This window comes from Rhyacophila brunnea, unplaced genomic scaffold (assembly GCF_057557595.1).
Source record: "Rhyacophila brunnea isolate RB1 unplaced genomic scaffold, BYU_Rbru_1.0 scaffold_13, whole genome shotgun sequence".
Lineage (NCBI taxonomy): Eukaryota > Metazoa > Arthropoda > Insecta > Trichoptera > Rhyacophilidae > Rhyacophila > Rhyacophila brunnea.
This window is the reverse complement of record NW_028232785.1, coordinates 36,481,181-36,509,154: the sequence shown is the minus strand read 5'-3', so window position 1 is coordinate 36,509,154 and position 27,974 is coordinate 36,481,181. Positions and strand designations below refer to the sequence as shown.

Here is a 27,974-nt window from a genome sequence, read left to right as displayed (position 1 = left end):
ATAACTATTTACCTGTTTTTTATTCATACATTCGTGTCTCCGGCTGAAAGCGCCTATTCATGTAGCGTCTCTAGGCAATGGTGTCGTGTGTGAAACGGCTCTAAGTTTAAAACATAATATATATTGCAAATTCCAACCTTCGATATAAGGCTGCACCATGGTAAGAAAAATAGCACATTATACAATAATTGAACCAACCTCACGTATTGGGATGACATCTGAATATGAACAACCCGGTTGAGGATCGTCACCATCACAATATAATGGGTCAATTATATGTTCGATAATCTCGCGCTTGATGACGGTTGGTTGATCATTTGTCTTAGAGTTTATATCAGACAGGTCCGCTTCAAGGGACTGAAAGAGGCATTATTACACATTGTATACACAGTAAAACCAGTTTCAGCTAACGTAACTTCATTAAGTGTTCAATAGTTATAATCACAATGGATTGGTAAGTAGGTACATAATAAATGTATTTCGGTTATAGTGCCGCAGATGACCGCATGACCATTTATTATTTTGTTTGGAAACAGTTTATCCCACGTAGACAATAACGTTAAATACCCTTTTCTGTCGGCGGAGATGCTTCCAGATCGAATAATTTTTGTAATTTTTTAGAGTTTGATATTTCCATACATTTCGATGCAGCATTATCACACACTCAGGAGCGGGTTAGGTTAGTGACACGAACAAAAACGCCGACCTTCAGTTAGTGTTTATGGCAGAGTATGGTTTAACGACATAACTATAAAAATCTAGCCTAATCGTCAATTATACTTCTCAATAGCCGTGCGACAACCTCACGACAAAGTACAAACAGGATATATAAGTCCCATGGTTCTAAACTATGGAAGGAGCAGGGGTGAAATGGTCGAAAAAGACCATGAACAGGTAACCAGTAGCGTAATCGTTTAGTAGTAGAAAGTAAAATGTATGTTGTTAACCTTTTCTTTTGTAAATGTAATAAAAATTTTACGTAAAAGTTTCGCTTCAGAAAATCGAGACTGATCGAGTGTAATTGTAACACTGTGATCACAGGCCTCGAAATGTCACGTCGTGAATTTCGACGTAATCTCCATTAAACTTAGAAAATAAGTTATGGGAGAGATGGTTTACGTAAAATTTGACAAGTACATGCTTGAATAATTTTTATATAAGTAATAGAAATGTATGGAAATTGAAAAAGAAAATTTAACATTTATAAATTTATGTACTGTGTAATTATGAGTAAAGAATTTTAACACTAATTTTATTAAAACAAGATAGAAGCAAACTATCGTTATAAAAATGTTACAAACGCGTACCTATGTTTATAGACGCGTAATTATTAATTATAGACTTTAGTCATACTATAACTCGCTAACTATAATAAATATTATAAAAGTAACTATTAGAAAAACTTGAGATTATGGTATAGATGGGTTTCTACCCATAAACAATAATAAATCTTAATCGCATCCTAGGTAAATAAAAGAATCAAATATCGCAACTAAAAACACAAATTAACGCGCGACCTTGAACTTTTAGGAAATTCTATTTCGGTCGAATGCGCCGCCCAGCTGATTCACGTCGCGAGACAAAAATAGATTAAAGATTGCATTTAAATTACTATGAAAAAGCTACTGTGAAAGATTAAATAAATTGGTAATTACTCATAATTAACATCTTGTTAAAATCGAACATTTATATACTTACGTGTAAGTGTTAAGTATGAAATTATAGTATTTTTTCGTAATAATATTTGCCCGAAAGGTAATTATCGAATAAAGAAGTCTCAGAGGGACCAAACAGTTTTATTAAAACTTAGTAAAATTCTATTGGCCTAAAATGGCCGAGAGTGGTGGAAAGGACCAGGACGTGGGTGTAACCCTTTCGTTCTGACGTTTTAAATTTAAAGACTGCCATCCCCTTATCTAGTACACGAATACCTATTCCGATACCTCGTTGGAAAGCTAAAAACTTTCCCCTTCGTTTGAACACGAAAAATTATATAAAATCAACTGTTTTGGTTACTGTCACCACCTACCTGTAGGTAGGTGTCTTCGCCTAATAAATTAATTAGTAATAAGCCGACATGTAAACCTGATCTCTAACTATACGGCTTAGTAAAACGCCTAAAACGCTTCCGTGTCTAATCATATATAATTGTTTATCTGTTCACAGGTTTTTACGCTACCCGTTCGGTATGTAAACATATCGAACGGGGCATCGATTGCTACGAACAAGGTAATACAGTATAAAAGAATGATGGATGTGAAATTGCCTTGTTCTGCACAATAAAACCTGTGATTATGTAATATAAAATGTTAGATATAAGTTTATTATGTAATTGTATATTAGTATAAATGGGCCAGAATGATTGTCAAAATAAAGAGACGAATGCAGTAGCGAGAGGTTATAATAAGACGTATAAAATGTTATGTGGAACACACTAATCGAATGATATTTCCATCTATAAACTCGTTAATAATAAACTAATAATTATAGAATCAATGTATAACATGGCAACACCAGCCAACGCGCGGGTATGTGTGCGCGTCGGTGTAAGTATGTGAGAATGCTGCGAACGGCAATACTTAAATTTATAACGTGGCAACACCGACAAACCGCATAGCAACAGAGATGGAAACCTGTCGATACATGTCCGTATCGCAGATAAACGGGCATAAGGCCCCCATAGACGGACAGTTCTCGTAGCAGTTTGAACATGGCACAGACAATAACTGTTCAATAACTGTACGTTAGTGGACACACCACAGATCAGTTTAACTACCCCATTTAAATCTGTCGAACTGTCAACAGACGTGCCCATATACGTACAGTTATTGTCTGTGGCAGATCAAGTGTCAAAAACTATGGAGGTTATGTTCGCCGAGATCATACACAGGGGTACCATGTGTTAAATTAGTTTTAAGTAGGGTATACTTGAACGAACGATTGATCTACGAATATTTTTACTTTGTTAGATTTATTATGATTACAATTTATTGTTTGTGTAAATATATGTCCAGATTCTTTTATTTTGAATAAATTATTCATAGTATACTTATTGTTGTTTTAATAAAATTTAATTAAGATAAAATACATACGTATTGTTTTATTTAAATCAGGGTTATATACATTAAATTTGTGTAATATGTTTTATTCAATCACCAAAACAATTTACTTATTGGTTTTGAATAATATCTATTAATTTGGTACATATTATAACATTAACTTAATACTAAATTTACGTAAGTACATATTTCTTTTGTCTAGATTTATTTTCCATGATACCTAGACATATTTTTGTATTTAAGTAGTGGAAAATATTGTTTGCGGTACCTAGTTGACACCACAATATTCGTAATTATATAATATGAGTATCTCGCAAAAGAACTAACACGCAACAAAAATAATATACTTCTTACGAACGAACTATGACAGAACTGTCAAAATTTGCCGCCAAATCGCGCCAGCTACTCCTACTTTACGTTACCAGCATCTAACGTCAAACGAGAACTTTCGGCTAGTTGAAATTCCAACAGTTTTACAAAAACACGGGAGTGGGGGGTCGCTGGCAGTTTGAACATGGCACATATCTGAAAGGTCGAAAAGTGTCCGTCTATGGGCGCCGCAGATTATCTACCAAAGATAACTGTATAGTTATTAACTGGCATGTTCAACCTGTTACGAGAACTGTCCGTCTGTGGCCGGCAATAGCGACGCACCAACGGCCGGCCGATGCATTGGTATATGTGTGCATCGGTGTACGTACGCAAAAATGTTTCCGCTAGAAAAGAATTAAGCGCGCGAAAACAAATCATAGCATCATAGAGTTCCTTAAATTCAACTTTTAGGAAATATTATTCGATTTTTGTGTTCATAATAATTATATCTGATTATATGAATATAGGATTAATATGTATTTGTAAAGGGTAAAGGCAACAGACAAGTTTACATCGTAAAATCACAAATGTTTATGTGAAGGTCGATGGATAATAATTACAGGGCCTATTATTATGTCAATAGGTACCTAGTAAGTAGTTGTAAATGCATGTAATTTAAACGCTAATCAAATCGTGTGTTTACTCCTGGCATAAGACTAAAACCGCGAGTTTATGCCGGAGATAGCTATTTAAATGCTCTAAATAAATTCATATAAATTCCATAGAATTAGATAGACGATATTTTATAACGTCAATATATCCATCCACGTGCACAGAATATATTATTTCTTGATACTTGGTCCTTCTGACAAACCATTAAATTCTTATTAAATAAACAAGAGGTAACATGTAGTACGAATTAACGGACATAGTAGAATCTTTGGTCACCCCTTCTCAAACTCTTTGGACCAATTAGAATAAGGGAGGCTGCTATAAAAGAGGGCGCATCCGAGAGATTTTTATTAGTCTACCGGATCTTCTCTCAGGAACAACATCTTCTCTACTAGCAGCCTCTCTTCAAACACTCTGGACCAGTCTCACCAGTTTTGCCGCGCATCTCTTCGCTTCTTGAACGCCAAAGTACTCCCCGGTGAGATTTTTGCATCCCGTTTACCTACGGGTGTGAAATATCTCTCGCGTTCGCTGTAATCGGGCGTCACGTTTACTTGTCTGCCGCCTTCACCTACATTGGCCTGTAAAAATATTATCTACTGGACGCTACATACCGAAAATAAACCGAGTCATTACCGAATTTTTCAAAAGGAAACAGCGTTATTATTAATAACCCCTCACCGACTGAGCTAGGAAAATTCATCAACGAAGTGCGCAGTGGCGTATCGTTGAGGGGGTGTTGTTATTACGTCATCGTAACTGCGCATTTAAGAAACATGTTCTAGAAGGTGTTAAAAACACCCCTATTGAAACCTAATTTTGCAAAAATAAAGTAGAGTAAATTCAACCTGACTAAAGTGGAAGTTATCTCTATTAGAAAGTTGTCAGGAACGGGAGATATACGTAAATTTATCTCATGAGAGAAAGGGATAGATCTTCCATCCTTTACGGACTGTTTCCTATTAAACCTCTATCCTGAGGGTATAAAAGGTGACACTTTTTTCCGTATATTCGTTAGTTTTCTACACTATTCACCAGCGATCTTCAGCAGAGCAGCAGTCCTCTCTGCAAGTTTGCGAGACATGGTTCTCAGTAGCATTCGCGATATATACGTAAAGTAAGTCCCCTTCGGCGGGCGAAACGTAACGCGAATACCACGTATCTGTCGGTAGTGACGTGTGTCGCGGAGTAATTTTCTTTTTCATTACGCATCGTACGAGGTGACGTAATCGGAATAAATTACGCGATCGAATTTGTTTGATAAAAACAAATTAATAAATTCAGTTTATAATAATAAATTAATAAATTCAGTTTGTAATAATAAATTTTAGAAATTATTTCGGGATTATAAAATAAATTTTTGAAACTTTATTAAGTAAACAATAATTATAAAATCAAATTTTAGTAAATAAATTTGTCAATATAAATAAACAACTGTGAACAAGTTTGTAAACATAAACAAACCTTTTGTAAACAAGTTTGTAAACACAAATAAATATTTGTAAACATGCTGTAAATATAAATAAAATTTGTAAACAACAATAAAATAAATTCTATTTTTTTTATAAATCCAATACTATGTGTCTAAAGAATAAATTATAATTTTTCTTACGAGAAAATATTTCGTGAAATAAAAATATTCAAAGAATATCTGCGTATACATTCCCTGAGTTAGGTGTGACTTTTTGGAAACTTGTGAAAGATTTCACAGAGATCCTATAGCGAACAAATAAATAGTTTACTGACACTTTAATGGGATTTAATTGCGAGAACAATGACAGATAACTTTATTGTGAAGCCGTGAACTAGAACCTGAATAAATTCGGTACCATACCAACTGAGAGTTTTATTTGGGGAATCAAAAGTTGTATTATTACAAGGGAGAACCACACCTCCCCAGTTCATCCTCTGCATCCTTAGTGACAGCCCGGCCACATTTAAGAGCTAGCCGCGAGCCGGGTCATGTCACGATCCTAATAGGATCATTGGGGCCTCCACAGACCAGAGGTTGTATTAACAGGTTTTGTTTTTTACGAGAAATGGATGTCAGCCACTTCCTCAACCTATTAGGTCCATACCCTGACTCACACACAAATTGAAAAACAATATTTGTACTTGCCAGACCCAGGATTCGAACCTGGGACCCACGGCGTGATATTCCAACGTTTAAGCCACCGTTTAAGTTAATAAATTCATTTGCAATGGCTACATATATTAGAAGAATTAGAGGAAGAAATTCTACGACAACTAATGAACCTAGCTAAAGATAACGTGTTCAGACTTGTCTCGAGGCTTGTTTGGTATTTAGTGAGAGGTGGTGGGGGTCGCTACTTGACCGAAAAATTAGAACAAAATTGCTTGACTCGACTAAATGATTTTACTAAATAATTACTCGACTAAATTTCTGTTCATACATGTTTAGTTGCTAAATTACTTGCCACCCGACTAAATTGCTCGACTAATACGAACCGGCCTTTAGTTTGAGCGATAAAATTATTAGTCATTGTCGTGTTACTATACTTGCAGATTCAATTACAATATAATAAGAATGTTTCGTTCCATTGACACTGAATCAAACAAATCAAACCGGACAGTTGGATTTCGGACCATTTGGCAGAATTTCCACGGGAACGCGATTTCTGACTACCTACTAATTAGTGTTGCCGATACTCAAAAATAATTCAATAACTTGTTTGTCTCTAAAACAGCAACACATTTATTAAAATGTCAACTTGTTATGAAATTTGAACCTATAGCTCGGCGTCTACAATAACACAAAGTTAATTGTCGTATTCATTAATTTTAAATGTACAAAATATAAATAATGCTTCATGAATATTGTGACTCTGACAACAATCGAACACAAATTGATAAACTTCGTTAGGTAATATAAAACCTGATCATTCCGGGTTGATTTAACACAGTTTGTAGTTTAGAATCTCCGTTACAAAATATAAATAAAATGAAGATAAATTCTGACATGATAACATGGGTGGTTACCTAATGATATTAAATCGAACTCCTTGCATAGAAAATATGGCTGGAATTTTGGGATAATAAGATCAAATGCGATCTCTTGTTCGCGTACCTATGGTAACTTATGAATAATAGGTAGGTATTGATTATTAAGATATACCTAATATAAATACCTATTTCAAGTGAACTATGGTGTAAATGTCTAAAATATTAATATGAGCAGCTCACGATATAAAAATGCCGAATAAGGCTTTTCATCACTTTAATTTTAACAGATCGTCATTAGTCTATGGATCGTCATAATTGGTTTGACGTTTCATTCCAAACCATTTTTGACAGTTTGGAATGGTATGATTTTCATTGGAACACTAAGGCAAACGTCAAATCTCAAACCGTATCCGGTTTACTTTTTACACACATAAAACAAGTTAATGCGCTCACACAAACGAAATAAGCTTAGGTATTTAACAAATAAAAATAACATACAAACTATGGAGTTTGAAGGGTTTGGAGTTTTAGGTTTCAAATGTGATAATGAAAAAATCTTAATACTAAAGTCGTCTGCTTCTTTAGCACACACAGGTACAACGTTCAAATACTAAACTAATTCAAGTACTTATATGAAGGTAAGTACCTAACTAGAGTACCTACCTACACCAGCGCTTGAAATGGAAAAGTTTACGAACCGGAGCGCTTGACAATTTTCTGAAAATTAATGTGTTAATTTTTTTGTTATATGGCCTATCTAGGTCAGACGGTCAAATTGTTTTTTCCACGAGACGAAACGATAACTTTACCGATTGCACGAACCGCAACGGCGCTCCGGTGCGTTCCGGTCCATTTCGAGCACTGAGTCCTGACTTCAATGTAGAAGTGACATAGAGTTATAGTTGTAGCTGATCCAGAATTGAGATAGAATGCAATTCGGTTGCCGACCTTCGACAGAAGACGTCACCGAGGAGATGAAATCTTTACATCTAAAATCGGACATACCTGTTGTACTGGTCTGCAATCTGAATACGAGCATCCTGGTTGAGGATCTTCATCATAAAATGGGTTTACTGTATCTTCGATAAGCTCGCGCTTGACGTCAACAAACCCACAGTATTTCTCAGATTTTGCGGGGTACTGAAAGGAACATAATACTATAAGATCACAATATAATAAAAATAGTATAGAATAGCCCATGTATCGTTATATATATATATGTTATTTGTAGGAGAATTGGAGTACCTATATTATGTTATTACTTATTAAAGAGAAGTTAGCGCACGTTTCGTTAACAGAGTTAAAAAATAATCACCTACCCATGCAATGCTTATTATTTTAATACAAAAATTTGAGTAGGTATAATATGCTATGCTATAAGTAAGTTAAATACAATCACGAAATGTGTTTGACAGTCAGCTATATTCGTTTTAAAACTCAGTATCTTTTAGTAAGATACACATATCTAGCAGTATAGGTAGATTAATAATGCCTGTACACGTGCATCGATTTATTTGAAGCAATCGTGAGTATTTTAAACTATCGTGACAATAGTTGTTTAAACGTAAAAGTGCTGTCTCTCTCCAATTTCATTCATGAAGAGTGAGCGAGACGCGATCTTATCATTTCACGGTAAAGAAATCGGTTCACCTCAAAATGAGCGGTGAAGTTTGTTTTTTTGTCGCCCGGTTCGCCACTATCGTTCTACTGCGCTGGCGCAGATTTGTCGCATAAAAATTCAGAAGCTTTTTTGATTGATGCATGCAATATTGCAACTTGCATGACAATACGTGCATTTTCTTGTTACGGCCGCGATAATACGTACTGTCAGCAGTAAATCCATACACGTTTAAACGAGTTATACGCCTAGCATGTACTTATATAATGATGAACAATTATTACTAAAATAAAATAATAATTGCTGCTGAATTTAATGTTCGAGTGTCATTAATTAATCAATATTTGAAAACATTTTTAAATAGTTTCTTAAATATAAAAACATACTACCTATACTCCATACTGGTGTTTTGGAGTAGTATTTGACAGATTCTTAAAAAAACTAACCTCAAACTTGTAACCTGAATCACCAGCATTCTCTTGCTTTATGGTGGAGGCGTCCGGGACGTTTGGGTTCGTAATTATTGGTACTTCAAACCAAGGCTGCTCTTCCTCATCAGGGTCGCGCTTGATAATAGTATCCATGCTTCAATATTTGGGCTTTGGTCTGCGTATATTAATCTACGGCTCTGCTCAGTGATAGAAAGGAAAATGAAGCGTCCTCGTTCGTGTTGCCGTAATCAAGAAAATAATATTTTGTGAAACGAAGTATACCTACATGAGATAACTACATAAAATCAGATAATATTATTTTAATAAAGTTAGGTACAATCATTGATATATTATATCAAAAAAATCAAAGTTAGTAGCTGTTGTTAAAATCAATTGAATAACAATTCATCTTATTAAATAATTAAAGAATAAGTACCAACTGAGATATCCCGGGTTCTATTGGCTTCTTCTCAAGATGTTGGCTGAACCCAGGAATCACAAAATTAAATAATAAATGAAAAGTCTTTCTTTGTTGAACACGTAACTTTATATTTTCAACAGTTATTTATATAAAATAATATTAAGTATGCTAAATAGTAAACAAATTTATTCTTTTTGTTTATTAATTTATTGTTTGATTCCTAAGGTTAATTATTATATCCTATATGTAGACTATAATAATAATAGTTGCCGCCACCAGTGACGTCCCTGGACAAAATGCCGCCCCCTGGACGGCAATTCCTGAATAAAGTACTATGAAGCACAAGTGACCAGTTGCGCTAATATTACGTAAACCTCCTTCAACTGTAGCATACCTACTCAAAGTCAACCGCCGGGGTCACTAGACAATATGCTTTGGCAGTAGGGGCGCTCGCAGCTCTCCGTTTGACATAATAAATGTCCGATTTTTAATTTACCACTTATCACCACATATTACTGCTTAAAGTATTATTTTGATCAAGGTATATTCTCATTTAAGGAGGTATTTATTGTGCTTTGGCGGTAGGGGCACTCGCAACTTTCCGTTTGACATAATAAACGTAATAAATAAAATAAAAACTAAAATCAAAATCGCAACTGAAATCGTCTGTGTTCTCCTGCTTTATATAGGTGCGCGTGACAGTGCTGTTTTGATGACTAGTTGTTACATCAAACTTGTCTTCAGTACCAGATTGGTCTCCATCACATTCTCGCTTGGCTCCCATGTTTGCGTATCAACAATTGTATGCAATGTGCTAGAGATTGTATATAAGTGTTGCCGAAATACAGTTAATAATATTCCTTGTAGCTATTATCTGATAAACAATAATGTACCTATTGAATTTTGTAGGTATTATGGTATTATTTTGAAGGTATTATTATATGTCAAGAACACCGTAGATTTTTTATCGTAACTAAAACGTATGTCCTGTCGCTGGAGACTAGTAGAGCAGTGTTGCCATATTTTGAAAGTGGAAGTATAGTACAGTGCCTTCAAAATTATAGTATTTCGCCAAAAAATATAGTACGCGTGAGTGACCAATAATTTTCTGCATTTTCAAAAAATTAAACGTGGGGTGTTTAACGTCTTTTTAGACAAAATATCCGTGAAGAGTAATAAACGTCTCGTTTTTTTAGACAAAATTCAAATGTTAATTCAGTGGTTTCCAAACGTTATGTTACTACGCCTCGCTTTTAAAATATCTAATCTAGGCGCCTCCCCCCCTTGTTTTATTAGATAATACAGACACCTTTTAAAATAGTCAACAATGTACCTACTAAAAATAAAATAAACAAGGTTTTACTACGTAATGTGCTTGTTTATTAGCACAATCAATTTCAATTATAGTCAATCCAAATTCATCTTCGTTCATTAACAAATGGATTCTATCATGGCCCCACATCCTGAAGTGGACGCCCCGGGTCAGGATTTTTCAACCACATATTTAAAATATTTAATAGCTTCGAAACAAAGCAGGCGACTTTTTTTGCTTTTAATAAAATAATGTGAAAAGTGCATTAGCAAACTAACCAAGAACTCAGTAAATAGATTTTTGTTTGCTTCAATATATCTGGCGTAGAAATCATTTTAAAGTGGAGACATGGCGAACTTTTTTTTTGTCATTTTGATTTCCTAACACTTTATCGTTTTAAATCAGTGAATGAATTATTGGTCCTTGGATTGATTTATTCAATCATTTTTTTTTAAATTTGAACCAAATAGACAAGTTTAACAACAAAATTATCGTTCCTATACAAATTTGCCTCAAATTTCAACATTATGATTAATTTGACCCTTTTATTTCATTTTTTACGAGGAAGCCATTGCCCTTCACAATAGTATAGAAGTGAGAGATTATAAAATTAGTCTCCATATTTGCAGAATGGTTTGCAAAGCAACCTTTTATATGACTGTTTATTGTGTAGTTTATAACTAGCGGCCGTTTTACAAACTACATAATATGCATTTGCAAACTGTAAACCTGTGGCTACATTAATTGTGATAAAATTTTCGCGCCTCCCTTTGCAACACTCCACGCTCAGTTTGGAAATCGCTGTGTTAAGTAATTAACGTCACCTTTTTTTAGACATGGGGACTATTTTTTTTGCTTCTCACGGATTATTTTGGCGTTGTTTTTCTTTAATTGGACACTTTTTTTCCGATTTCTCAAAATTATAGTATTTTGGGCGTACTATACCTGTTTTATATTGTACATAGTACGCAGACGAAAAATATAGTACAAACACTATAATTATAGTATGGTTGGAAACACTGAGTAGAGAGTGGGATATCGTCAGTGTTGACATTATAGGAGAAAAAACCCAATTTGATTTATTTGTTATTATATACCGAGATGCGCTGTTCTCGTTATGATTGAGGAAATGCTGACAATTATTTACGTGCCATTGTTTTGTTTAGACAAAAAAAACATACATATTATCAATTTGTGTCAAGTGTGTATTTTTATTATATGTTGTTTTACCGGAAATACTTTTCAGTATTGCGGCAACACTCTTCTAACGTTACCTTGGAAGGATCCTGTCTGTAACGTAACACGTTGCTTCTGGAATATATACGCTTAACATGGATGTGAAGCAAGAATGTGATGGAGAACACTCCGATATAGAAGGCAAGCCTTTGTTTGACACGCTGACTAGCCATCCAAATAACCCGGACCCTCGCATTCATGTAACGCAAGAGAATGCGGACGTTTCAAGTTGCAATTTCGAGGTTAGTTTTTGGAAACTAAATTATTATTTTAAAATAACATTAGATTGAGAATAACAACGAAGAGTTTAATATTATAAACTGTGGCTTTTTTACAAACTATGTAGGAACATAAGGTGACATTAAACTTTGTTTTAAAAAATTACATGTTTATACAAATTGACGGCTACGATACATCTGTGATACCTATTATAGGTTAAGTTTGTTTATCTACTAATTCTTGTTAAATATAAATATTATACTATGTTATATGATGATTACGAGACCCGCAACTGTTTTCACCGTATTTACAAAATGTAATAATGCTTCTTTCAGTGCCTTAATATGGCGGACCTCTCTAATATAAAATCTGAGACAGATGATCAACCAGCTGTCGTCAAGCGTGATATAATTGAAGATATAACATACCCATTATATGATGATGAATACCCTCAACCGGGTTGTTCTAATTCAGATTACAGGCCAATACAACAGGTACGTTCAATTGTACGTAGGTATATGTGCCGATTTCTTCCATTGATGCCGTCTTATATTGAAGGTTCGAATTTTTAATGCATCTTTGAAACTTCATAAGGAACTATTATATTATAATTCGGTCAAACTTGTTTCATTTATTGATTTCGTAGTAGATTCGAGTTATTGGCGATTGCTAAAACAGATATTTTGAGATAGTATTGAGAAGGTATATAAATCTTTTGTTAAATCACGTAAGTATATTTAAATATGATGATTTATACATCACAATCATTCGAATGTAAAGCAATAATTAATGCGATTATCTAAAAATGTGATCAATTGTATGGTGAATAAAATTAATCGCCCATGAGTCCTTTTTAGGTAGGTACCTAATACAAGGTAAGCCTATTGTCTATAAAAAAACTACTTGCAGCCGTAGAATACGTGAAATGGGGTGAGAATAGACCAATTCTATTTTCAAAAATTTTAGTAACCAATCAATGTTGTAAGCCCCAAATTTTACTAAATTATCTACCATGCAGCATGACAACATAAATTTAGGCGTTTGTAAACAGTTTGATAGGTCAAAACTGGCGCACTGCGCATGCGTTATAAGTAAACCGGAATAGTTTTAGATTTAACGTTTAGTTCACTGTATCAGCAAACTTCAAACCATTTTCTGACCATCAGAAGTGGTTTGAAACGGAAAACCACTTGTCAAGATCTGTCAGAAAATATTTTTTCAGACAGGACCTAACCTAAAAATGATAGTCATTTATTACATTCCGTACCTATGTTATTTTCTCGGCATTTAAGATTAAGAAAAATTGATATTTTAGACATTTACACAGTAGGAGTTCAGTAGAAATAGGTAGGCATATTATAGCGTAATAACCGATACCTATTATTCCTTAGTAACCATATGCGAACAATAAACCGATTTTGGTCGTATTGTCCCATAATTCTACCCAAATTTTCTATACATAGAGTTCGATTCGATATCATCACTTGTTTGGTATTTAGTGACTGTCGCTAGTCGTAGTGCGGGTCGCTACTCGACCGAAAAATTACAACAGTTACAACAGCGAAACAATCAAATCTCATTGACGTGCCTCTTTAATCGAGGGCAATTTTTGAACGAAGCAGTACGCAAACAAGAAGCAAAACGCAATAGTGTCTTCAAAGAAGGTATAGTGCTTCCAACGGTGTCCAATAATGCAACAAAAATACTAAATGGACATTTATGGTCGAGTAAACTGCGACATGGTTTGTACGATAGCATCTGATATCTTTGAGAGACAGTCTGCACAGTCGTTTGGTGAAATTGATGTGCAAGAAATGGACATAAAAAAGGGAATAGCGCTTGTCTTTGCGATAGAAGTCCGTCTGAGGTTAAACAGAGCTTCATTTTTCGATAGAAATTTTGTTTGCAACGTGTGTTGTGAATTTTTTCATCTGCGCACATTTTGAAGTACCATCAACGTATGCTTGATGCGTCGCTGACTTTCGATGAAGTGGCTTTTCCATGCGACCAAGGCAGTCACACGTATGAAAAGTTTGATGCGTCCACGTTTGCAAGTGATTCACACGTAACTCATATTATACTACACATGCTTATTTGATTATTGTTGTTAGGTATATAATGCATTATATATTGTCATCTGTATACTATACGTATATTTTTTTTTATTTATACTACAAAATGGCTATCATCCAGCTGCAAAGGGTTTACATAGGTTGCTAATATCCAACATAATAGTACACACAAAACTTCTTCATTCGTATCTACGTATTTGTTTCCATTGAACTAAGACTAAAATAATTTACTGATGATGTTAGTCATTAAAATTTAAGAAAACCCCTGCGAAATCGATCCATAATGTTATTAAATTATATGATGGAAGAATATTTTTTATTTATTTTGGTTTGGTATAGGCGAGGCTTAATGCATTTTAAAAAACTAACCCAGCCATCTGTAATATGTATTCTTAATTGTACTTAAACGAACAAGTATGACCGCAAGAGTGCACTAATTTGTCGGATTGCCCATAACAATGGAATGTCGTTCGGTAATTATACATTCACCTGCCAAATTAAGTCATTCATAGTGACGTTACCCCGGTCCTGGTAAAACCACAAGGGCGTTGTATTCTCAACCGGTCCTGCCCTTAGACCAGATTGAGAACCCCTGCTTTAGGCTAGCTCAGTTCTAAGTCGGAGGGGGTAGTCAAATAAAAGTTCTTATCGACACTTTCGAACACACCGCAACAATATTGTTATATTAATGGTTTGAAATCGCCACCTAATAATAGAATGACGTCAGGATCCTTTAGATACTTTATTTTAATCTGAATTCGTTCCGCACCCACGTGCGCGAAACGTCAAAAAGAACAGCTGACAATTCAAGTTCAATATTACCGCGATTACGTACCGAATTGTGGCAGTCGTAATATAGATCGTGGACCTATTCAAATTAAAAGTCTTTGTAGTTATGATTTTTATTATTTATTGAATTATTCCTTCATAAAATAAATTTATTATAATTAATTTTTATCATATATCGTAACACTACATTTTATTTACTGACAAATCAACAATATTTATTTTTATAAACTTATTTTATTTACTTAATTTTATTGTATATAACTATTCATATTCATTTTTATATTTATTTATTTAATTACACACGTCACACAAATTCATGAGGTGAGAGTCAACGTCCTCTAGATTGAGGGTTATTGATTTTAGTACTTAAGTCCTCGTAAGGGTACTGTAAACCGGTTGCCATGCGCGGCTCATGATGAATGATGTCATCGTAAAGTGATGCAATTGTTTACATCAAACGCGGAGTAATCAAAATAATTACAATTTCGTGACACTCTAAATACTTCTCGAACTCAATTCGTGGCAAGGGATTTCTCACGGAAAACTAATGAATGCATTGAATGCGCCACTATTTACGCAGTTAAATCTCGGCTTTTCTCCCGAGTGGATATTTTCAACTTTTTTTCCGCAGAGGAACCGATACGACGTTCCCCTGCGGCTTATACTTTCCCACTGCTTTATTAAAAATTTTAACTCGACAGCAGTGTTGCCATATTTTGAAAGTGGAATTATAGTACAGAGCCTCCAAAATTATAGTATGTGGGGATAAAATATAGTACGCGTTGTCATCTATTGAAAATGTATAGGTTTTTTGTTTATCAGAAAAAAAATTACGGAGAATTTAGTAGAATGTGTACATTTTCCACCGCGGGCCGCAAGTTCCCAATTTTTCATAGTCGGCTCGTTTTTTTTAGGAAGATTATTTCACCGCGGGCTGCATGTTCCCAATTTTTCATGATCGGCTCGTTTTTTTTTTGAAAAATATTTCGCCGCGGGCCGTAGGTTCCCAAATATTCAAGGTCGGCTTGTTTTTTTTTTAGGAAAAATAGTATTTTGGGCATACTATACCTATTTTATATCGTACATAGTACGCGGCCCAAAATTACAGTACAAATACTATCATTATAGTACGGTTGGAAACACTGCTCGACAGCCTGGACGTTGTCAAAAAAAATGACAACATTTCTGGCGAATCACACTCCAGCTATATGATGACATTTACGTTTAATTTTATACTGCTCGCCAATTGATCGAAAATTCAGCCAACCAATGCTATAAAAATGTTATCATTCTACTAAAGATTTTACATTGCCCGAAATAGATTGATTACGTTATTGATTTTATTTTTTCGCGCGAATTCAAAATATTGCGTACCTACGCAAAATGATTTTATATAGTTCAAAGAAGATTATAGTTATAAATTAGCTTTAGTTTACAGCATTTAGCTAATGATATCGCCTAAGGTGTTCACATAGAATTGTTTATTTTTAACCTCAATTTCTAGACTTTTTATTTACTTGCATTATTCTTATAAGACCATTTGGTCTACCTGAAAGAAATCATCCATAGCACACTCTGAGTGGCTGTAAGTCAGCTCTCGAAGTAGGCCGCGTATTCCAACGTGAAATCGACATTCTCGATCGGACCAAAATAGTTATGACGTCATAAAATCGTCGCAAAAAATCTCGCTGAAGGCGCGCATTTTTGTGGTTGTGTCAATAGGCGACCAATTATTTAAGAAAGAGTTCTAAGAGACCCTTTCTGACTTATTGTAATGATTATACTGTTACATAATATAAACAATGTTGTTATTTTTAGAAGGGTGAAAACGATATGATGAATATTAAGTATGAGTATAATAATGAGGGAGTTATCATCAAAGAAGAATTTGTTGAGAATTCAATCCACCATATTGATGATGAATTAACCCAACCTTGCTGCTCTAATCTACAATACAAGCCATTAGACCAGGTATGTTTAATTACAAATGTTTTTTTTAAAGCCCGATGAAACTTTAAATTGTAAAAAAGATTACAAGTTAAAATTAAATATTTTTTTTTCGAAAATTCGACACCTACATAACATTAACATTTGAAAATGATTTCGGGTATGTGGCCTTAGTATTCTCAATTAAGCAATTTCTGGGCGCCCAATTTGGACTACTTTTATTAAAGCACTGCCGGTCGTATAGTACGTGAAATGTTGGCTTCTAATACGTTAAATGCTGCTGGTTTATCAGCATATACCAGTGACTTCACGAAGCTTCACAGTAAGTAATCCAGAGATATCACATTGACACGCTTGTGCAATTATTTGACAGGTCCATTTCTCAAAATCAAGTGACCGCCAATACTTAATTTAAATAAAACGATGGTTGCGATAGCTGTATGGCACATCCTGTTCAAATTAAATCACTGTTCTTTCGAATAAATCCATATTTAAATCAAAATAATCATGGTATGACAAGGATTTCCATTGACGTTGACGTGGGTTTTCGCCCAATTTTTAAAGAATTGTGCGTCGATGCCACCAGCGTGTAAACCGCATGAAACGGTGCATTTTTGTGGATGTAATGAATACGAGGGAGTATTCTAGATTGGTCTTATTCAGTGTGGACGATTTTCCTTATTAACAAACCCGTTAAGAAAAAATAAACCTCATCGCTAAACGCAATTTTGCTCTTAAATGCAGTTATCTATAAGTTATGTAAATCGACAACAGCTTTTCTGAGTAAATTTGAATAATTTATTAGAGTTGTTCAAGCGTGGTTCTATTCATGAAGATTTGCCAGACTGTATATACTGATCATTAGGTATGCTTACATACTGTAGCTTAAAGTTTAAAAGAGATCTTCATTTAGCTACATATTTTTTCCGACTTACACGCGGCGTAAATGAAAACTGACATTCTTCGTGGGATTCATTTGTGTGTCTGATAATTATCTTAAGAATCGTGGGCATCCATTTTTTGTTCTCCAAAGGTGCACAACTAACCTGCCATTGGTAATGGAAATTAGGATGGCAATAAGTTTGTACAACGAAATTTCATCAGATATTGACATATTTCACATGCGTCAGGATGAGTATATGTAGGCATTGTTTTATAAATTCTTAAAATAGGGTATGCTTAGTTCATTCGGTGACTTCCTTAATATTTAAATTTTTCATGTCTATACTAATTCTACTGTTTTAATGGCCATCTTTTTTTTTTTTTTAAATAAATATGTACTTAATACTCTTTTATTATTATTAATTTTCTTCTAAATTACATGTTGTAAACGTCTTATATTAATAATTTGTAATTTTCACCATATTAAAAAAAAAGAAAAGATTTTGATTATAAATGTCAACGAGTGAGCGCAGTGTAACGTATTGTTTTAACAGAAAAACACTTTACAAACGACATAGTATCAGTGCTATATTAGGGGACATTGGAACATAAGTATATTTTATTGATATTTTTTACATAGTATTGCTTTGAATATATTAATATTCCTATTCTTTTTGTAGATTTCTACCCAGAAATATTTTGCAGTACGTAAGAGTAAACCATTGGATATCGTTAAAAAAGATACGGTTGATAATGACCCAAGTAACAACAAAATTGCACATGCAATCAATAAAAACATAAAAATGATGTTGCAGCATTCGGAAATAACCATCGATGAACAGAACATCAAACTCGAATTTAAGAAATTAAACTTGCCAAAGGAGGTTCGAATTATGTTGAGAAGAGTTACATATTTCCCACGTAACTTTATTTGTAATAATTGTTGTGGAGTGTTTGAAACTGTAAAACATCTAAATCATCACTACGTTTCATGCATGTCTCAGCATCTTAAGTCATACATGAAACATACTGGTGAAAAAAAACATCAATGCGATGTGTGTTTTAAAAAATTTCTGCAAATTAGTAATTTAAAGACACATCAAAAGATACATACGGGTGAAAAACCACATCAATGCGATGTGTGTTTTAAGAAGTTTATCATAAATAGTGATCTCAAATTACATAAAATGACACATACTGGTGAAAAACCACATCAATGCGATGTTTGTTTAAAGAATTTCCGGCGCATTTATGATCTTAAAAAACATAAAATGATACATACTGGTGAAAAACCACATCAGTGTGATGTGTGTTTAAAGAAATTCATCACAAATAGTGAACTCAAATTACATAAAATGACACACACTGGTGAAAAGCCACATCAATGCGAGGTGTGTTTTAAAAAATTTCGTCATATTAGTACTTTAAAAACACATCGATTAACACATACAGGTGAAAAACCACATCAATGCGATGTGTGTTTTAAAAATTTTTTGCAAATTAGTAATTTAAAAACACATCAATTGACACATACTTGTGAAAAACCACGTCAGTGTGATGTGTGTTTAAAGATATTTATCACAAATAGTGAACTCAAGTTACATAAAATGACACATACTGGTGAAAAACAATATCAATGCGATGTGTGTTTTAAATTTTTTTTGCTAATTGGTAATTTAAAAACGCCTCAATTGGCACATACTGGTGAAAAACCACATCAGTGCGATGTGTGTTTTAAAAAGTTCATCACAAGTAAAGAACTAAAGAGACATAAAAGGACACACACGGGTGAAAAACCACATCAGTGCGATGTTTGTTTTAAAAAGTTCATCGTAAGTAGTGATCTCAAAAAACATAAAATGATACATACAGGTGAAAAACCACATCAATGCGATGTGTGTTTTAAAAATTTTCTGCTAATTGGTAATTTAAAAAAACATCGATTGACACATACTGGTGAAAAACCATATCAATGCGATGTGTGTTTTAAAAAATTCAACGGAAGTGGTAATCTCAAAAGACATAAAATGACACACATGGGTGAAAAACCACATCAGTGCGATGTGTGTTTTAAAAAGTTCATCGCAAATAGTTCACTCAAAAGACATAAAATGACACATACTGGTGAAAAACCACATCAATGCAATGTGTGTTTTAAAAAATTCAGACAAATTAAAACTCTAAAACATCATAAAATGACTCATACTGGTGATAAATGACTCTAATGCAATGTATGTTTAATAAAAATTACGCATTTAAATACTCTAAAATCACATCAAACGGCACATACTGGAGAAAAACCACATCATTGCGATTTGTGCTTTAAAAAAATTCTGAATATTGGTAATGTCAAAAGACATAAAATGATACATACTAGTGAAAAACGATATCAATGCGATGTGTTTTAATTTTTTTATTGCTAATTGGTAATTTAAAAATGCATCAATTGACACATACTGGTGAAAAACCACATTAGTGCGATGTGTGTTTTAAAAAGTTCATAACACGTAGTGAACTCAAAAGACATAAAATGACACACACAGGTGAAAAACCACATCAGTGCGATGTGTGTTTTGAAAAGTTCATCGGAAGTAGTGATCTCAAAAGACATAAAATGACACATACATGTGAAAAACCACATCAATGCGATGTGTGTTTTAAAATTTTTCTGCAAATTAGTAATTTAAAAAAACTTCAATTGACACATACTGGTTAAAAACCACACAAATGCAATTTGTGTTTTAAAAAATTCATTACTCATAGTGAACTCAAAACACATAAAATGACACATACATGTGAAAAACCACATCAATGCGATGTGTGTTTTAAAATTTTTCTGCAAATTAGTAATTTAAAAAAACTTCAATTGACACATACTGGCTAAAAACCACACAAATGCAATTTGTGTTTTAAAAAATTCATTACTCATAGTGAACTCAAAACACATAAAATGACACATACTGGTGAAAAACCACATCAATGCGATGTGTGTTTTAAAATTTTTCAGCAAATTAGTAATTTAAAAAAACTTCAATTGACACATACTGGTTAAAAACCACACAAATGCAATTTGTGTTTTAAAAAATTCATTACTCATAGTGAACTCAAAACACATAAAATGACACATACTGGTGAAAAACCTTATAAATGCAATGTATGTTCATTTAGATGCTCGCAACTTGGTAATCATATAAAACATGAAATGAGACATTTTGCTGAATAACCTTGTTAAAACAATATTATTCATATTATGCAGGTGATATTTTTCGCATTCCTAAATAGTATCTTCAAGAGATATGTCCAAATACCCCCATGGAACAAGAACAAAAATCTCGGCCCTTATTCTCCGGAGGCCAACCTAACACTGATCACGGCAGCAATCAGCAAGGGAAGGCAGAGGGTACTAAGAATCCCCGGAAAGACGGTAACGGCTGCCTACCGATGACCATTGCCACCTATAACGCGAGAACATTATGCAGCAACGCCAAACTTCTAGAGCTCGAAGAAGAACTCGAAAAAATCCATTGGATGTTGTCGGGCTCAGCGAGGTAAGACGACAAGGAGACGATATCGTCAATCTCCACAGCGGACATGTACTCTGTTATAATGGGACTAAGCCGGACGCTCAAGCGGTGTCAGATTTTTAATCCACAGACTCTGGAAAGATCGCATAGTTGAATTTGATTTCTCCTCAGATAGAGTAGCAAGTTTAACACTTCAGCTCAGCAAAAGATACCAGATTCTGCTTTTGCAAGTTTATGCGCCCACTCAAAACTCACCTGATGAAAAAGTGGAGGAGCTATATGAAGAAATCAGTACGTTGAAAAATAAACGGAAATGTCATTTCACTATCATCATGGGGGACTTTAATGCACGAATCGGATATCAACACCAGGATGATGTAGCGGTCGGGCACTTCGGACATGGCACCAGGGATGGCCGAGGAGACATGTTAGTGGAGTTTGCGGAAAACCACAATCTCTACATCATGAAGTCATTCTTCAAAAAGAAGCCTTCCCTAAAATGGACATGGCGAAGCCCAGCAAAACGAACCAGCGAAATCGACTACATCCTCACCGACAAGAAGGATATTTTTCTAGACTGCACAGTCATTAACAGATTTAATACTGGCAGCGACCACCGAATGGTAAGGTGTAAAGTACGATTTAACATCAAACGTGAGAGATCCAAACTGATGCAGAAGCCCAGAGTCCGCAGAGGTTTGAGAAGCAGAGTCGAATTCCAACAAGAGTTGGAGAACAGGCTAGCGGCTTTCAAGGCTGAAAATGACCCCATCTCCCTACAAAACACCGAAGCAATAACAAAAATCATTATAGAATCTTCGGAAGAGACAGTTGCTGCTGTAGTTGAACGAGTAAGCAACTTTCAAAGGAAACGTTGGATCTTATGAAGCTGCGAAGGAGTACGAAAAGCGAGCAACAAGTTGCAAATGATCTCGAGTACTCCACGCTGTGCAAAACTCCACGTAAAAACGTACAAGAAGATCGTCGTAAGTTCAATATGAACCTTGTAGAATCAATTGTTGCGTCAGGAAGAAGCTTACATAAGAACAAGCAGCATCTGTCAATAGGGAAACGGCAGATCACGACACTAAAAGCGCAAGATGGAAGTATCGTGCGTAACTGGGATCATCTACTGGACACTGTTGTAGAGTTTTACAGCGCTCTATACAAAGATGACACTGACATCAATTCAGATCTTCCGGTGAACGGAGAATATGGAGATCCTCTTCCCGAGGTTACCACCACAGAGGTGGAATATGCTATAATGTGCATGAAGAGTGGGAAAGCCCCGGGAGAAGATGGGCTGACTATCGATGTTCTCAAACTGGCCGGGAGGACGGTGAGCGAGCAAAGGAGACACTGAAGATCTGAAAAACTATCGACCTATTAGTCTACTGCCAATTCTGTATAAGGTTTTCACGAAACTACTCTCAAACCGTCTCGAAACAATTCTAGACGAGAACCAACCAAGAGAGCAAGCCGGATTCAGAAGAGGCTACAGTACTATGAATCATATACAGGTTGTCAGGGAAATCATAGAGCGCTACCAGGAATACAAACTGCCATTATATCTTGGTTTTATAGACTATGAAAAGGCGTTTGATTCCATCAAAAAATTCTCAATTATAGACGCCCTTAGCAACCAAGGAATTTCCAGACGCTACATAAATATATTGAACAGTATATACAGTGATGCCACAGCATGCGTGAAACTCCACAAACGGTCGTGTAAATTCCCCATTAACAAAGGTGTCCGGCAAGGTGATACCATTTCACCTAAACTATTCACCGCTACTCTTGAGGACTTATTTAGGAAACTTGATTGGGAGGAAAAAGGTGTTCCAATTAACGGAAAGCACCTCAGTCACCTGCGCTTTGCAGATGATATTGTTATACTCTCACAAGACCCGAAAGACCTCCAAGGTAGAATGGAAGAACTCGCGGATGTCAGTCAAACGGTCGGTCTAAAGATAAATGTCTCAAAGACAAAAGTGATGAGGAACTGTTTTTCGGACCCTGCGATTATCTGTATTTCTGGCACCCAACTCGAGCAAGTCAGCAGCTACATCTATCTCGGACAGCAGGTGTCCATAGACGAAAGCATGCACGATGAAGGGGATTGACAAAGCTGGGATGGAGTGCTTTCGGATGTCTGAATAGTATCTTCAAGAGTGACCTACCATTATGTCTTAAGCGTAGGGTGTTCAACCAATGTGTGCTACCCGTGCTCACGTATGGCTGCGAGACGTGGACCCTCAACACGAGAGATGTCCAAAAGTTAAGAGTCACACAGCGAGGCATGGTGAGGTGCATATTGGGCATCACGCGAAAGGACCGTAAGAGAAACGAATGGGTTAGGAAGCAGACTAGAGTACGCGATGTAATAGACGTTGCCAAACAGCTGAAATGGAGATGGGCGGGGCACATTGCTCGCTGAAAGGACGGCCGCTGGACAAATGCCGTCATCCAATGGTACCCAAGGGGTACGAAACGGCCACAGGGTCGCCCTCAAAGCCGCTGGATTGACGAACTGGTAAAGTTCGGCGGAAATACGTGGCAGCGAACGACACAGGACCGAGAGAGTTGGAGAAAGCTTGGGGAGGCCTTCATCCAGCAGTGGATTGACCCCGGCTGATGATGATGAAATAGTATCTTCAAGAGACCTACTGACACGACCACGAAATGCGTGCCTTCAGCCAGCACTTCTTGCAACGATTTTGTGAAGTCACAACTATTTCAGTCCGATCGTGAATGTCGATTTCGTGTTGAATTGTGCGGCCTACCTCGAGACGAAGTTAAAAGAAACATGTGATAAGTTCCGAAGTTCAGCCTGAGCGACTTACAGCCACTCAGAGTGAACTATGGATGATTTCTTTCAGGCAGACCAAATCGTCGGGTTGGTGCCAAAAGTTGGTAAGTCGATAGTTTAGGTATTTTGAGTTTATAACGGATTATGTGTCTATATATAAATATGTATGCTAGAAAAAATAATCAAGGTCATCCGATATATAGAACATAGTTTTTTAGCTATTCATTATTTTAATAAAAATACGTAATTCCCGATTTTTCGATTATCCAACATCAAAAAAATTGTAAAGATGCTTACAGTATTAATCTAGATACAAATCTAGCCAAATGTCAATGAAACGCGGCAGTCAAATCTTTGTAATGGCACTAACGGTTTTATTTTAGTTCAATAGTTGAGCTAAATCTTAAAACCTCTTCCGAAATAAGTTTGTAAAAACACTAACAGTATTCTCGTCAGCCGCAGTTCAGTCAAATTCAATGTTCTAGTACTGCCAAATATTTGTAGCAGTAATAACCAATTTCTTTTAGTTTCACAGACTAAACAGTTCTGCCAAAGATTTGTAACTTCAGTTACAAATTGCTTTAAAGTCTATGAATCGCATATTTGTCTATGTTTTCGGCCAACTTGCGGTAACTGAGTAACTGACACGCCAGAATTGTCATTCATACTCCTACAACTGTCAGAATAGGTCGGTGCGTGCTCATAATTATTTGTTAAACTTTATTAAGACTTAATAGAAAATGGATAGCAAACTATTCCCAAAGTGCTTATCATCCAGAGCTGTGAGGATTTTACAATCCGTTTATAAAAATACAACGGATGACTGTCAAACTGATCAGGTATGTACTATTTTGTTGATTCTTTAAATTTGTCATTTCTCATTACTTTCGTCGTTTCGTGATTAATAATTGTTATATTTCTCAATGCTTTGATCAGAACGTATATTGATTACTATAATATAACATTAAATCATAAGTCCACGTGTTTATAAACGGATAATTACTTATAAAACAATGGCGATATGACGTGTCACAATGCACGGCGTATCAATTCGAATATCAATATTATGTACCTACTTATATTGTTTCCGAAAGTTTTGTTCATAAGTTGTATTAACTATAATAATATTACATTAAAAGCCAAGTCGACTCACCTAATTCTAAACTAATATTAATATAGAATCATAATAGCAAGGTTATGGCGTTGTGACGTGTTGCATTTCAAGAGTAATCATTTAGCCTAGCTATAATGTTAGTGGCTCGGATATATTCGTTTTTATAAAAACAATGGTGAATAATATTTAATAACACAATAATGATGAAATGATTATTGTTCCAGGACTCTATATTGTTACCAGCTCCTATGGAAGAAATCAAGGACCTGCATACAGTTGTCAATGATGTCAATAATGAGGTAACGTAGAAATGTCATTACACTCATTACTTAATATCAGTTATAGAATTGATTAGTCCATGCCTAGTTCCATGAAATGTTTTATTTTGAATGCTGTTTTTCAGTTTTAAATATATAATTATTAGCTTCTTACCTTACAAAAGTAACGAAGGTTTAGTTAGTTTAGTACCTATAATATAATATAAATTGATGTAAGAATGTATGACTACGTTGGACTGATTGTTAATTTCATAAATATATTGTTTTAGGACTCTATGCTGTTACCAGCTTCCACGGAAGAAATCAAGGACCTTCATACAGTTGTCATTGATGTCAATGATGAGGTAACGTATAAATGTCATTACTTAATATCAGTTATAGAATTGATTAGTCCATGCCTAGTTCCACGAATGGTTTTATTTTGAATGCTGTTTTATAAAATTAATGTAAAATACAATTATTAGCTTCTTACCTTACAAAAGTAACAAAAGGTTTAGTATATATTAATATAAATTGATGTAATAATGTATGACTACGTTGATTTGATTGTTAATTTCATAAATAATATATTGTTTCAGGAATGCAAACTGTCATGGACTCCTGATGAAAATATTCAGGAACTTGATTCAGCTGTTGGTGATCAGGTAAATTATAACCTACTTTAATAATTAATATTGTGGAATTTATTATTTTAACCTACCTAATTTAAATCCATTCTTTACAAATTGTCTGAACTACATTAATATAGTTTTAAAGCAAATGTAACATAAGTATAGTAATACTACATTATTTAGCAACGTACCCTTGATAACAATTTTAATTATGGTAAAACTATTATTGATTGCTAGTACAATAATGAATACAATAGCATTTACTTGTTGGTAATCAAGTGATAATTGACTGTTTCAGGGCCAAGAACTGTTGCCAATGCCGCCTATGGGAAACAACCAGGAAGATCATTCAACACTGAATTTTATATCTACTGATCAGAAACCATCAGTCATACAATCTATTGATGTTGCTGCTTTGTCTGCGGATGATGTATTGGGCCAATTTACAGAACGGCAGCCTACCGAGACCACGACAAGCTTCGTTTTATCAGATACAATGATAATCGATGGTTTAAGCTCATCTGATGTGTTCCACAAGGATATCATCTTTTTAGATGACGATAATACGGCATTAGAGAAAGAAGTCCCTTTGGTGTCTGCACCCTTTAGTCCACCTCAGTTACATGGATGGATGTCTCCTGTGTTGTGTTCTCCGCAGTTATTGCACTCATCAACACCATTTCATGATGCCGGGACGTCTCATGATTTTACTTTAGACTCTTACGGGTGAAAATGATTACTATAAGGATGATAACTGCAAACCACTAAAGAAACGTGTGAGATGGACTAGATCTGATCCCGCAAGCTGGAAAAAAAATGTCGCGAAAAAATTACGCCAAGACTCGCAACCATATACAACGGTGAAGGGCATTCAATCTGCAAAACTTCCAAAACCAGTGGATTGTGTTTCTTGTCGGTATAAATGTTCTTTATCTTTTACAGAGGAAGATAGGTCCTCGTTATGTGGCACTTTTTGGAAATTGTGTTATGAGAGACAAAAAGATTTTATATTAAATAACGTCGTGCAGAGCGAAACTGCCACAATGAAAATGAAAACAAATTCTGGAAGAAACCGCCAAAGCTCACGATCATATTTTTTTATAAAGCATGACGAGCGAGTACGGGTGTGCCAGAAATTTTTTACAAAAACATTATCTATAACAGATGGCCCTATTATACATGCATTCCATCATGTTGATTCGGGAATTTTTATGAAGCCCGATCAAAGGGGGAAGAGAGCTCCCTCGAACAAAACTCCGGAGATAGATATTATTAATGTAAAAGAGCATATCGAACGGTTTCCTGTTATGGAATCCCATTATTGCAGGAAGACAACCAGGAGGATGTACCTTGATGCGGCATTAACCATATCAAAAATGTACGAGCTATACAAGGCAGAGGTGGTGCCTCCTTGCAAACCTGTCTCTGCGATAACATACAGACGGATATTTTGTACTAATTATAATTATTCTTTCTATCGACCAAAGAAGGATCAGTGTCTGATATGTTCCAAATATGAAACTGCGAGTGGCGGTGAAAAGGAGGGCCTCCAAAATAGTTACTCATCACATAGAGAAAGGGTCAAAGCAGCAAATGATGCAAAGACTGCTGATAAAGAGAGGAGTCAGACTGAGGGCTCTTTTATGTCGGCAACATTTGACTTGCAGAGTGTGTTGCAAATCCCATGCAACGAGTCATCGCAAA

General features: G+C 35.1%; 3 protein-coding genes and 1 pseudogene across 3 annotated transcripts; 3 read left to right on the top strand and 1 right to left on the bottom strand.

The window, feature by feature from the left end:
• Positions 1 to 177: 177 nt before the first annotated feature.
• Positions 178 to 9,257, bottom strand: LOC147077419 (uncharacterized). Its single transcript, XM_085941079.1, has 3 exons — positions 9,072 to 9,257; positions 8,013 to 8,147; positions 178 to 357 (listed from the first exon to the last, which is right to left on the bottom strand). The coding sequence occupies exons 1-3, from the start codon at positions 9,207 to 9,209 to the stop codon at positions 178 to 180; spliced, it is 453 nt and encodes a 150-aa protein (XP_085797205.1). The 5' UTR covers positions 9,210 to 9,257.
• Positions 9,258 to 13,983: 4,726 nt separating this feature from the next.
• On the top strand, positions 13,984 to 21,486 carry LOC147077418 (uncharacterized; annotated as a pseudogene).
• A 115-nt stretch (positions 21,487 to 21,601) lies between these two features.
• On the top strand, positions 21,602 to 27,079 carry LOC147077416 (uncharacterized). Its single transcript, XM_085940825.1, has 5 exons — positions 21,602 to 24,371; positions 25,606 to 25,680; positions 25,929 to 26,003; positions 26,238 to 26,303; positions 26,569 to 27,079. The coding sequence occupies exons 1-5, from the start codon at positions 24,324 to 24,326 to the stop codon at positions 26,998 to 27,000; spliced, it is 696 nt and encodes a 231-aa protein (XP_085796951.1). The 5' UTR covers positions 21,602 to 24,323; the 3' UTR covers positions 27,001 to 27,079.
• Positions 21,791 to 22,345, top strand: LOC147077417 (uncharacterized). The gene has a single exon (XM_085941078.1). It carries the CDS (start codon positions 21,791 to 21,793, stop codon positions 22,343 to 22,345), a length of 555 nt encoding a protein of 184 aa, XP_085797204.1.
• Positions 27,080 to 27,974: the final 895 nt, after the last annotated feature.

Coding starts and splice junctions, on each gene's coding strand:
- LOC147077417 (XM_085941078.1), top strand. CDS start 21,791: ATGGGGGACTTTAATGCACGAATCGGATATCAACACCAGGATGATGTA.
- LOC147077416 (XM_085940825.1), top strand. CDS start 24,324: ATGATTTCTTTCAGGCAGACCAAATCGTCGGGTTGGTGCCAAAAGTTG. Junction 24,372..25,605: donor CGGGTTGGTGCCAAAAGTTG/GTAAGTCGATAG, acceptor TTATTGTTCCAG/GACTCTATATTGTTACCAGC. Junction 25,681..25,928: donor TCAATGATGTCAATAATGAG/GTAACGTAGAAA, acceptor ATATTGTTTTAG/GACTCTATGCTGTTACCAGC.
- LOC147077419 (XM_085941079.1), bottom strand. CDS start 9,209: ATGGATACTATTATCAAGCGCGACCCTGATGAGGAAGAGCAGCCTTGG. Junction 8,148..9,071: donor ATTCAGGTTACAAGTTTGAG/GTTAGTTTTTTT, acceptor TGTTCCTTTCAG/TACCCCGCAAAATCTGAGAA. Junction 358..8,012: donor ATTGCAGACCAGTACAACAG/GTATGTCCGATT, acceptor TGCCTCTTTCAG/TCCCTTGAAGCGGACCTGTC.